Source organism: Amphiura filiformis, chromosome 11 (assembly GCF_039555335.1).
Source record: "Amphiura filiformis chromosome 11, Afil_fr2py, whole genome shotgun sequence".
In the NCBI taxonomy this organism is placed as follows: Eukaryota; Metazoa; Echinodermata; class Ophiuroidea; order Amphilepidida; family Amphiuridae; genus Amphiura; species Amphiura filiformis.
The window spans coordinates 2,212,957-2,225,876 of NC_092638.1; the positions used below are offsets into that span (position 1 = coordinate 2,212,957).

The 12,920-nt window shown below is 36.9% G+C and overlaps 1 protein-coding gene and 1 long non-coding RNA gene across 2 annotated transcripts in view; one reads left to right on the top strand and one right to left on the bottom strand.

The window, feature by feature from the left end:
* Window positions 1–561: 561 nt before the first annotated feature.
* LOC140164269 (uncharacterized) lies at window positions 562–1,821 on the top strand. The gene has a single exon (XM_072187538.1). It carries the CDS (start codon window positions 562–564, stop codon window positions 1,819–1,821), a length of 1,260 nt encoding a protein of 419 aa, XP_072043639.1.
* A 9,249-nt stretch (window positions 1,822–11,070) lies between these two features.
* LOC140164207 (uncharacterized) overlaps window positions 11,071–12,920 on the bottom strand; it is a 3,601-nt gene continuing 1,751 nt past the window's right edge. Inside the window, exon 2 of the long non-coding RNA XR_011860503.1 lies at window positions 11,071–12,920. This exon is cut by the window's right edge and continues 924 nt beyond it. This is a non-coding gene — a long non-coding RNA (uncharacterized lncRNA).

Below are 12,920 nucleotides of genomic sequence, written 5' to 3' on the forward strand. Positions count from 1 at the left end.
TATCATCAGTTTTACACACCTGCTGGTTGTTTGGACTCTCACAATAACTGTTTCAGACTTGCATTTCACCAGCTCCTCAGACACTGGTGTAAGCTTAACTACTGACTGCAGAATTCTGCACCTTGTTGCAGTTCATCATGGTCTAGACTTAAGCATACACCACACTTCATACAAAATTCATGGCACCAGATACCTCAACAGGCGAGTATCCTACTACGCTAACAGCACTGCCTCATTTCAAGTATTACTCTTGTCTGGCGATATCCACCCTCATCCTGGACCACGGCAAGAGTGTTCTACGTGTAACAAGCCAATATTCAATAAATACCGTGTTCAGTGCACAGCATGTTGTGAACACTTCCACCGCAGGTGCAGCGGTTTGTCTATGCAACAGTTCCACTCTCTGAACTCACTCGTCTGGACTTGCGTAACTTGTTCGGATCCACTCCCACCATTTACAGACTCTTTCTTCAATAATTCTTCTGGTTCAAGTTTTTGGAGTTTTCGGACTCAAAGTTATCTCAGACTATTAACTCTACATTATCACACTCCGACAATTATATGTTGGGGTTCCACTTCAATGCCCAGAGTATCAAGAACAAATTCCGCGAATTTCAAACACTTATTCAGACAAGCTCACCATCAATTTGTGCTTTAACAGAGACATGGTTGAATGAGTCAATTCCAAACTCAGTTGTGCTTCAGAACTACTCAATCTTTCGCAGTGATCGTCCAAACCGCAGAGGTGGCGGTGTTCTCCTAGCCCTGTCACCTGAATTAGATCCCATTGTTGTCAACACCCCTCTCATTGATACCCTGCTTGAAACCAAATGGGTGTCATTTACAATCAAAAATGAAAAATGGTTGTGTGGTGTAGTCTACCGCCCTAAGGAAGTTACAAATGGTATCCAAGACCTTGAAACCATGCTCTGGGAGCTGACTGCTACGCCCTACAGTGGTATCCTAGTTGTAGGTGACTTTAATATAAACTGGAATTCCAATCACCCCTTGTTTCCTGAACTTGCCAATTTGGCAAACGCAAATAACCTCCATCAACTTGTTAATCAGGTTACTTGTCCCCGCCATTCTGCCATGAACCCTGAAGATGGTACCATGTTAGATCTGCTGTTTACATCAAGACCGGACCGTATTTGCAACGTTGACGTCACTGATGGGCTTGGCAAGTCTTATCACTTGGGTGTGAAATTTTGCATCCGTGGTACTCCGAGTCGCCTTCAAAACCCTCTCCGGACATGCTTTGTTTATGCAAAGGCTGACAAGATTAAATTGCAAAATCTTGTTTCCCGGACTGCATGGGACGTCTTGCTCCCCCTCGACATCGATGGTGCCTGGGATCAATTTCTCGATTTATTCATGGCATGTGTTAGGGACTCCATACCTTCTCGCACTCAAAGAAAACGTCCCAAGCCCTGGATTACACCAGAAATGCACAGACTCATAACTCGTAAACATGCCCTTTTTCGCAAGGCGAAGTCTTCTCAATCACAAACTGATTGGGCTGCATTTATAAAAACTCGTAACAGGGTATCCTATGGTATAAAAGCTGCTTACAGTAACTACCTTCATTCTCTCCTCACTGCTGACGACAGTAAAAAACGCTTTTGGTCTTTTGTTCGTGGTCGCAAAAAAGAACCCGATGTTAAATCATTTGTTGTCAACGGCAAACTGTGCTCTGACCCGGCCGTTATTGCTGTCAATTTTAACCAAACTTTTGCTAGCTACTTTACTGCCCCCACCTCTCCAGCCTTTGATATCACATCTCCTTATTACCTGTGCCCCCCTTATGCTCCCTCCAAATAACCATAGACCAAGTTATACACCGCATCAAAAACTTAAAACTGATGGTGCTGTTGGTCCCGATGGTTTGTCAGCGAGGATGCTTAAGCTCTGCATGTACCAGGTTGCTCCAATTCTCACCAAATTATTTAATCTTTCTCTTAGTTCTGGTCACCTTCCTAGCGGCTGGAAACAAGCCAATATTGTCCCTGTTTATAAAAAGGGGACCGTTCAAATGTTGCCAATTACAGGCCCATCGCTCTGACTAGTATTGTCTGTAAAATGCTTGAAAGCATCGTGGCTGACAACCTTCGTGTCCATCTAGGTAACAACAATCTCTTATCATTAAGTCAACATGGCTTTAAGCCTGGTTTATCATGCTGTACACTATTACTTGATAAAACAAATGAACTCTTGGAATTAATGGACAGTAAATCTACTCAAGTTGACCTCATTTCTCTAGACTACAGCAAAGCATTTGACTGTATATCACATAACATTCTAATTTCTAAACTTGAAAAAACTTATGGTATCAGAGGTCAACTGCTTGCCTGGATCAGTTCCTTTGTCTTAGGTCGTGTTCAGAGGGTTACTTTTAGAGGGCAGAGTGCTGATTGGGTCTCGGTCCTTTCTGGAATTCCTCAGGGCTCTGTTCTTGGCCCCTGCTCTTCACCATTTATGCCAATGATCTAGGCCAGCACTTGCCCACTTGTATCGGGCAATTTGCTGATGATACATTTCTTTATCGTGCTATTTACAATGCTAATGATGTAAGGGATTTACAAATGGATCTTGACAAGCTTTCAGTATGGTCGTCTCGTAATTCACTTCAATTGAATCCCACCAAATGTAAATTTATATCTATCACTCGTAAACGTACTTCATATCCATCAGTGTATAGTATTAACAACATCAATCTTGATCAGGTAAATAATCTTCCCCTCTTGGGTGTCATCATCTCAGATAAGCTAAATTGGGATGCTCATGTTAAGGATGTTATAGCAAGAAGCAACAAACTTCTTGGTTTTATTCGCCATGTGGCCGGGGAATCTCCCCCAGAGGTTCTCCTCCAATTATATCGGACCATGGTCTTGCCCATCCTCGATTATTGCTCCCCTGTCTGGATGCCCCACACAAAGCGTCTCAAAATGCTCTTGAACGCGTTCAAAGGACAGCCACCAGGGCTATTCTCCATCAGAAGCGTCGCGAGGAGGAGTACAATGTTCGTTTGGCGCGTCTTGACCTCAGTTATTTGTCCCAAAGACGTGAATACATGTCCATTTCACTTGTTTCCAAATGCCTTCTCAATGTTGACTGCTGCAATGCTATGCCTGCTTTAAATAAAATCCGTCCAAATAGTAGGCATCCCGATCACCTTATTTTTCACCATCTCAAAGCCAAAACTGATGCTTTTCTTTATCATTCCATCCAACGCTTCCCCAAAAATGGTCTGACCTCCCCGTCTCATCACTGATATTTATTTGTGCAATAGCTTTAACTGCTTCAAATCCCACTTGAGAGACTACTTTCAGTCCATTCAAGAAATTTAATCCTTGGTGCCATCTATGTTTTGTTGTGGTGATATGGTGGGAGGAGGGGGGGGGGGGGGCATTATCTCATTATGTTGTGGTGTGTTTTTTCCTGCTTGGCTAAGTGCAATATATTGTGTCTCTTGTATCTTGGGGCTTCATGCTTCTAGTTTCAACATAGTGCTGTTTTTAAAAAATGTTTGTACTTTTAATGTGTTAATAATCTTTGTAATTTTTATGTGTATTTATAGTGCAATACTTTGTTTATTTTCATGACCAGCTTGCAAGGGTGGGGTCCACTCATCTTTTAGATGTCAGTGCTTTATTTGCCACTTTTGTTGGGCCCTGGCAGCCCTTGCTTGCTGGTCTAATTTTGCTGTATATTTTTGTTGAAATGCCTAATGAATAATAAATAAATAAATGATTTATTGAATTTATTGACTGGTAAATTTACGATCTGTACGAGTAGATTACATGTCTGGCACAATAATTTTGTAGTCGAGCTTTTTACAATAACTAGACCAACTGGCCATGTACATGTAAAACATAAAATAAGAATAGCCATGGTGGCTATCATAGCCACACCCACCTGCTCCGACATTGGGCTATTCCAATTAAAATTCATACATCACTTATTCAAGACATGACCTTAATCTTCCACGGAGGGAGTACGAATTTCAAACGGAGTTACCTGAACACCTGAGTGGAGACCTCCATTTGAAATCTACACTAGGTGTGTGGGATATAAAGGTAATGTCTTCCATAGCGAGTGTGTGGATTTCAACTGGAATATCACATTTCTGCTATATATCAATGGGCATTTTTATGTTTCATGTTTTTGTTTTGGTATTGATCATAATCACACGTTTTCCAATTGGCTTTAACTAAAAGTTGAAGTAAATAACATTGTGATGTGCACTGAGTAATTTAATTTAATAAACCCCCTTGAACTTTGCAAGCGTTGGTGTTTTAAGTCATTTTGAGATTCCCCCAAATTATTGTAAACAAAGTCAGATCTATGTTTGGAACTTGTAAATCCCCAGTTCAGTGAATTGCAGCATAGGAAAAAACCCCAGGAAGTGATGTAATATAAAAGGTTAATGTGTATAGTTAATCTTGGGAAATCCCAAGCTTGCATCATCTGTTGTGAAGATGTGAATGAAGTAATGGTTTATTAATAGATGATGGGTTTTTGCATGAGTACTGGTATATAAGCGGAGGCTTGGGTTTGGACTTTACAGAATGTCATGGGAGATTGTAAAACTTCACATGTGTGTGTTGGTCTTCGTGCTTCAAAAAAGAAGTGTATTTTAACCAGTTTACATAGCCAATAATTGAGTTATTTTTTAATACAGCAACGAAGGAGATTTATGAGTACGCGAATGTGCTCTTCCTCATCGAAGTATTAAAGTTCTTCTGTCGACTTGCTAGAGTCTGGTAATTTAAAACCACACATCTGTCAAATACAGTGGAGCAATGCAGAAAAAGCCTGTTCCCTGGAGAAAGAAAAATGTTTGGAGAAAGCACCGCAAGGAGATAAGCCTTTAGAGAACGCAGCGCAAGGATATCATTATTTGGAGTAAGCAGCACCATTTTTGTGTGAGGATTTTATTCGCAAGGATATTTATAAGTGCAAGTGTACAAAGGACTTCGCTGATTTTCGCAGGACAAGTGATTAAGGATATTTACATCAGCCGTCCAGAACATTGCAAGAACTCTATGTCATCTTCAAGAAGAAGAATGCTGGCTAAGTAGTAATTAGTTAGAAGAGTTATCATTATTTGATTATCTTTGTATATGCATTTGTTGTCATAATCATATTTTGCTTTCAATTAAAGACTTAAAGATTTTGTTAGCTTAATCAAACAGTGAGTATGTGTGTTGTGCATTCGTGTGAGTTCGGGTAAAAGGTGATTTTGGTCTTGAGTCAGTACGATTCGTAACAACATATAGACGCAGTGCGTCTATCTTCGCTCATGCGAGGCCTGCACTTTATATAGGAAGGAAGGAAGGAAGGAAGGAAGAAGAAGGAAGTTATATTAAAAGAGGATCAATTTCATCAAGCTTAGTTGAATAACTCCGACCCACACTCTACCTTTTCATATGAGAGCCAAACATTTTCATATGAAGGCCATATAGAATATGTATGGATAATAAGTGTGTGTTAACTAACTTTAGCCATATTTTGGTTTACACAATTTATTTGCCCTAAAACTTCACAGGGTCCATGGAAAAACATGGGATACAGGGTGTCCTAAAAGAACTGTACAGTCAAAAAAGTCATTTATGGGTATTTTAATGCCCCAACCAAACAATTAATAGCTACGTTTTTTTTTATTGATAACAATTTAAAAATCACACCTCAATTTTCAATATATTCCACAGAATCAAAAATAAACATTTAGCAATCTTGATTGCAGTTCAGTGCTTGGAACTCCAGACATAGATCATTGATTGACAGTGAATCCGTGGAACAGAGTGAAAACAAGGTATAAAATTCACGAGTCATAATATACTGGAGCTCTTCCGTATTCCATCGCATCTTCCATTAGTCCATATACCCTCACGACCCATTATTAAAAATCGCGCATTGTGATTTGTCAAAACGCATCACGTAAAAGCCCTTTATTTGAAATTGTGTGTTCTAAATGCGTATGGAACTCAATAAAGCGTGCACATTCTACGAAGACCATTACCTGAGGTGACGTGTCAATTGTTTTTTCGCGCTGCTTTACCTCGATGTAATTGTAAGCCACTTTAATATTTCATGGTCAAAAAAGGATATGTTTTCTTAAACTTCTTAGGCCTGCTTATAGATCACAACTTATCATGGAACTCCCACACACAACACATTTCAAAAATAGTTTCCAAATACAAGGGTATCATTCGCAAGGTCCGGCAATTCATCCCCTCATCTTCACTTTTCACCCTCTATAACTCTCTTGTTCTTCCATACCTGTCTTATGGTGCTCTTGTGTGAGCTGACCCCAACAACACCAACTTACATTCGCTATTTCTTCTTCAAAAGAGAGTTATTAGAACTTGCACCTACTCCCTATGGCTTGCTCATACTGACCCTCTATTTTCCTCCCTTCGCACTCTAAAACTCTATGATATATACAAACTTCAGCTTGGCTCTTTTATTATATCAGTTTCATAATGGTTTTCTCCCTCCAGATCTTCTACATGACAATTTCTTTAACGTAGATGTATCTGCTCATTCTTATAACACGAGACATGCTAATGAGCCATTCATCATCCATACTAACACTATTTTAGCTGGCAATACTTCTAAAACTTCACCAGAAGCCTTCGACACTTGTTCCATCTTTCTCTCTCTCTCGCTGCTCTTCTTCTTCTTCTTCTTCTTCTTCTTCTTCTTCTTCTTCTTCTTCTTCTTCTTCTTCTTCTTCTTCTTCTTCTTCTTCTTCTTCTTCTTCTTCTTCTTCTTCTTCTTCTTCTTCTTCTTCTTCTTCTTCTTCTTCTTCTTCTTCTTCTTCTTCTTCTTCTTCTTCTTCTTCTTCTTCTTCTTCTTCTTCTTCTTCTTCTTCTTCTTCTTCTTCTTCTTCTTCTTCTAAAACTTCCCAGAAGCCTTCGACACTTGTTCCATCTTTCTCTCTCTCGCTGCTCTTCTTCTTCTTCTTCTTCTTCTTCTTCTTCTTCTTCTTCTTCTTCTTCTTCTTCTTCTTCTTCTTCTTCTTCTTCTTCTTCTTCTTCTTCTTCTTCTTACTTCTTCTACTTCTTCTTCTTCTTCTTCTTCTTCTTCTTCTTCTTCTTCTTCTTCTTCTTCTTCTTCTTCTTCTTCTTCTTCTTCTTCTTCTTCTTCTTTCTACTACTTCTTCTTCTTCTTCTTCTTCTTCTTAATCATAATTGTGATTCCTATCATGCATTACTATGCATTATGCATCCATTGTATCAACAAACATTTAGGATGTACTCTGTCATCGCTGTAACAGAGTTAGAAATATTATTATTATACTATTTTATCATTATGTTATTATATTATTATATTATAATATTACTATATTATCATTACATTATTATGTTCTTATAAAATTATGTTAAAAACATTAAAAATGTTATATTTATTATCATGTATTACTATGTTATACATCGAGTTCGCGAACGGTGACGTGACTTTAGACTCATCACATACTGGTCTATCTCGAAGCTTATCGAGATAGACCAGTATGTGATGCACTTTAAATACGATATCGGGAAATTAACTATTTCACATACAGAACTACAACTTACGTGTAGTTTTAAGCAATATTGCATACGTAAATATAATTAAAGATTCCACTTAAATAAATCTGTTAAGGGGTACTACACCCATTGATTTTTTTTTGCATTTTTTTGCATTTTGTTAAGAAATTACAAAAAAAAAATTGGACAAAGTGGTATGCAAAATGAAGGGGCAAATCTTCTCGTTTTATTGGTGGCATCGGTATCAACGTAGCTTACATGCTTTTAAAAGTAGAAGCCAAAAGGTGGTACATCACTGATGATTTAAATTCACTTCATTTTGGAAAGCTTACTATCAACGGATTTCGTTAAAATTTTGGATATGTGTTGCTAACACGTTAGGGAAATAAAGTTGATATGTAAAATGGGAATAAGTGGTTCCTGATTTCTTTTATGACTTCATGAACTTGGTGCTCCACAACTATCAAAAAAGGAACTGGTTAAAATGCTTCTATTTTCAATGTTGAGCTATATTTTGTATTTTTAACTTGCGACATTATTTCACTGAAACTTAATTAAGCCACAGGTAACAGGTTACCACAACCATACTACAGCAATGTTGAAAAATATTGTATTTCTTGTAACCTATACCACCATATTGGGTAGTTTTCCGTAAGCTTAACTTTTGTGATTTTGGTAACTATTTTATATTTATTTGTGAAATCCATCTCAACTAGGCATTCTAAATTGTACTCACCATTTACATCCCAAGGTATATTAGTATATCCACCTTGCACTTCTCGATATATATCCAGTTAAAGACAGAATATCAAAATTATTCCTCAGTTTGATACATTTTGTATCACAAACTCTCACATGTGTATTCAAAATTGATGCTTAAATTTGACCTGAACCAATTGACCTATAACCTGACATACGGTGACCTAATAGCCTTTTCTTCTCCTAACAACACATTAAAGTATCAAATTGACTAATGACTATTCATCCATTGTGTAAGTGTTTATTTAATTTATTCAGTGTTATATATTTTGCAAGCACCACTAGATTTTCTATAGAGAGTATAACAAAGGATTTAATGTATTCTATTCATGTACCCTACTTGAACATGTTGAAAAGAATAAATTATGGTTTGTTATGAAACACGCATCTGAGTTACCAGGATACGGTAAACAAAAAATATATAGGGCTAAAATGACTTACTATACAATGGCTTAAAAGCACCTTTTTTATTTATTTATTTATTTATTTCACATGATCCGTGCATATATCGCCTCGCTATAAATGAAAAAAATATTTTTTTAGACCAATCAAACCAATATATGGGTGTAGTACGCCCTTAAGTATATGCTTTAATTTAAAACCACATTCATGAAATTCCATAATCTAATTAAATTATAGAAAGGTAAACTTAATACGCAGATTTTCAATTGAGATTTTCTATAAATGCGTGTTTTTTCGAGATCAGTATGTGAAAACCGTATTTTGTAAAAATCATAGATAGTTCAAATTTAATATTTTATAACTAATTATTTAGGAAAAATTGAGGTCTGTAATTTGTTGAATTAGAATAGCTTCGTAAAAAAGAACTATATACCAATTTTCTCAGAAAAGTCAAAAATTCAAGATAGACCAGTATGTGATGCACCCGACGAAATGTACATGGAAGACTATTTAGAGAGTGGATTTTGGCTCATCTTCACACACAAGGAAAACAGTCTGCTGGCAATAAAATGCTGTGTCAAACTCATTTTTGTAAAAAAATTGGAGTTAGACCCTTCTTCCACTCAGGTATTCAATTTTATTACTTTGTTGAGCTATTAGTATCACTTGTATATTGATGTTGATGATTGATGAAAATAAAATATGAATGAATGAATGAACAAAATTATGTAAGAGAAAACAGTCAGCAAATTATCTTTTTTAATTAAAATTTCCTTTAAATATAATCCAATACTGTTATTGATAATCAACAAGTTGTTTAGTATTGTTTTGTAAAGTAAGTTAAATGTCACAATGATATCAGCACTATGTGATGTACATGTGAAGGTAACTTGATTTACATGTGCTACCTACTGCTGCACATGTGAGAACTTTACCCGGCACAGGCGATAGCCCTCTAATTTACATGTGAGACATCTATACTGAAAATGCAATAGCCACCTAATTAACATGCGAGACTTTTATTCTGAACATGTGATAGACCTCTAATTTACATGTGAAACCTTTATGCTGAACATGTGATGGCCACCTAATTTACATGTGAGACCTTAATTCTGGACATATGATTGCCTCCTAATTTACATGTGATACTTTATGCTGAACATGTGATAGACCCCTAATTTACATGTGAAACCTTTATGCTGAACATATGATGTGACATAACATGTGAGACCTTAATTCTGGACATGTGATTGCTATACCTTATTTACATTTACCTTTATGTTGAACATGTGATGTCCATCTAATTTACATGTGATACCTTATACTGAACATGTGATAGCTACCTTATTTACATGTGAAACCTTTATGCTGAACATGTGATAGCTGCCTAATTTACATGTGAGACCTTAAAGCTGAACTTGTGATTGCTACCTTATTTACATGTTATACCTTACAGGGTGGCCCAAAAAAAATTACTGAGCAAATGAATTTGAAGGTAAGTCGAGAAATATACATCAGAATCCCAAAATCTAATAATCAGCGTGTAGCCCATCTTATTCTGCATCTTATATACTAAATTTACTTGAATCGGTTGACTGATTGTGAAGAAATGAGCGATTACATTACGCATGCGTCAATTCACTTCATTCCAAGTTTGAAAGAAAGATCATTCAACACAATGCGCACTTAGTGGTTAACTGGGCTTCATATTTTGTCCGGTGAAATCTTTTTCGTTCTTTTTAAACAATCTGTTTCTTGCAAAACATTTAATTAGGTTTTGTTCAAATTTGAAAATCTGCACAATATTGAAAATGAAGCTTGCAGGTAAGATGATGCTCGGTATTTTTTTAATATCGTAATATTGTAAATATCTTTTTTCGTTAATGTTGATATAAATGTTGCATAAAGAATTATTGCATAAAGAATTCCAGCTGGCTTAAAAAATTCTCACACACATTAATGATTTTGAATTATTTCCAAGAAACTGTAATGCAAAGTTCAAATCTTTTTAAACCCGACAAACATCACATGTAAAGCTGTAATTTATTTATTCTCTCTTTATTGAGGGTAATACTACTTCAGTGACAAGCACTGCTTTTCAAGCAGGCCCTCATTGTATACATGTTATAGCAACAAAATATATTACGATACACAATATTTACAAAAATAGCATACATAATATACTAGTATTACAAATAAGTATAATGGTATCATCAAATACAAGAAATTATAAATACCATGATTCAAAATACAGAAATACAATAATTATATTTATACAAAAAATAAGCAAGCAAATGAACAAAATGTAGATAAAGACAGGCCTAAATTTCTTTAGCCCCGGATATCGACGACAAAGAAAGACACAAAACAACCAAACTTTTGTGCGGAATGACCACGGAATAATTTTATGGCTCAATAATACTGAATAAAAAACACATAAAACACAAAGCCGAATATACACTGGCTATCTGTGCAATGTTAAACACAAGAGCACCTTTAAATTCTGAATTACCAACTGTCACCGTGATACACAGGCGAACGAAGAAAAACATATACTTTCAACATGTACTTACACAATGTTTATGCTGTCGCCATACTACACGGACGACTAAATATAACAATTTGTAGCAAATCACAATAGTCCCTAAAAGCTTAAAAGTTTTTTCCCAACCCCTATTTGTTCCCGAAGGGGCGCGTCCCCAGCAACGCGAATAATCAGAAAAAAACCGCTCAGGCTCCAAAAAGTAAGCCCTCAACGGCCCCACCACCTTTTATCCCCAAACGAAACAAGGGCGGGTAGGGTGGGTTTTCATTTGAAAGAATGGCCATCAAAACTATTCCGGAGACAAAATGTGACGTCAACGGCCGGCCAATGCACACGCCCTCATCGTCGCGATACCGGGACTAACAGCAATTAACAAAAACGAGTTTCGCTAATTGTACTTAGCCCCGGATATCGACGACAAAGAAAGACACAAAACAACCAAACTTTTGTGCGGAATGACCACGGAATAATTTTATGGCTCAATAATACTAAAAAAAAAACACATAAAACACAAAGCCGAATATACACTGGCTATCTGTGCAATGTTAAACACAAGAGCACCTTTAAATTCTGAATTACCAACTGTCACCGTGATACACAGGCGAACGAAGAAAAACATATACTTTCAACATGTACTTACACAATGTTTATGCTGTCGCCATACTACACGGACGACTAAATATAACAATTTGTAGCAAATCACAATAGTCCCTAAAAGCTTAAAAGTTTTTCCCACCCCCTATTTGTTCCCGAAGGGGCCAACCGTGGATTCGAGGTGCGCGAATCCGGATTCGTGCAACTAGAATCCGCGGCCACCAACCCTGCAAGGGCCGAAACCATGAGAGCTAATAAAAGAAGACCTTTGAACTAGCAAAAAGAACTCGATCGCTCTCCTTATGGTGAATAATAATAATAATAATAATAATAATAATAATAATAATAATAATAATAATAATAATAATAATAAAGCATTTATAATGCGCCATTTATCTAGAAAATTAAATCTAATCCAAGGCGCAAATCAGCTATCCAAATTGCTGGCTCAATACAATTTCATACAAAATACCATCAACATGAAACCAAAGAATCATTAATACGTGTGAAGCAAAAATACAGAGCAGTATAAAAGCATGAAAAATCAAACACGGACATTATACGCAGTATTGAATAAGAAAGTCTTGAGTCCAGATTTGAACTGATCAACAGAAATTGATTGTCTCAGATTATAGGGAAGCGAGTTCCAAAGTTTTGGTGCAACAGCAGAAAAGCACGGTCTCCCAGAGAATAATTAGATCGTGGAATTTTTAATAGACATTTGTCTGACGATCTAAGAGTGCGTGCAGGTGTGTATGGAACAAGAAGGTCCGTGATGTAAGAAGGAGCAATGCTGTTTAAACCTTTCCATGTGAGAAGAAGAGTTTTAAATACAATTCTTTCACGTACGGGAAGCCAGTGCAGATTCATAAGAATGAATTAACGAGCCCCTGTTGCATTGACTCACTCTTGGCGCATACAATGGTTCCCGATATCATGAGTGGGGTATATCCTGATTTCGTGCATGTTTGATAGCTGTGTCAAAAACGGCATAGGATCCGCCTTGCTGCATTCTCCCCTATGGGAGATCAGCCTTCTGTGGGAGAAGTGATCAGCCCTAAACCCGGGCAGTCGCGGGCCGCTTTCAG

Bases quoted from the DNA above. Each gene is read 5' to 3' on its own strand.
- LOC140164269 (XM_072187538.1), top strand. From the start codon at position 562: ATGTTGGGGTTCCACTTCAATGCCCAGAGTATCAAGAACAAATTCCGC.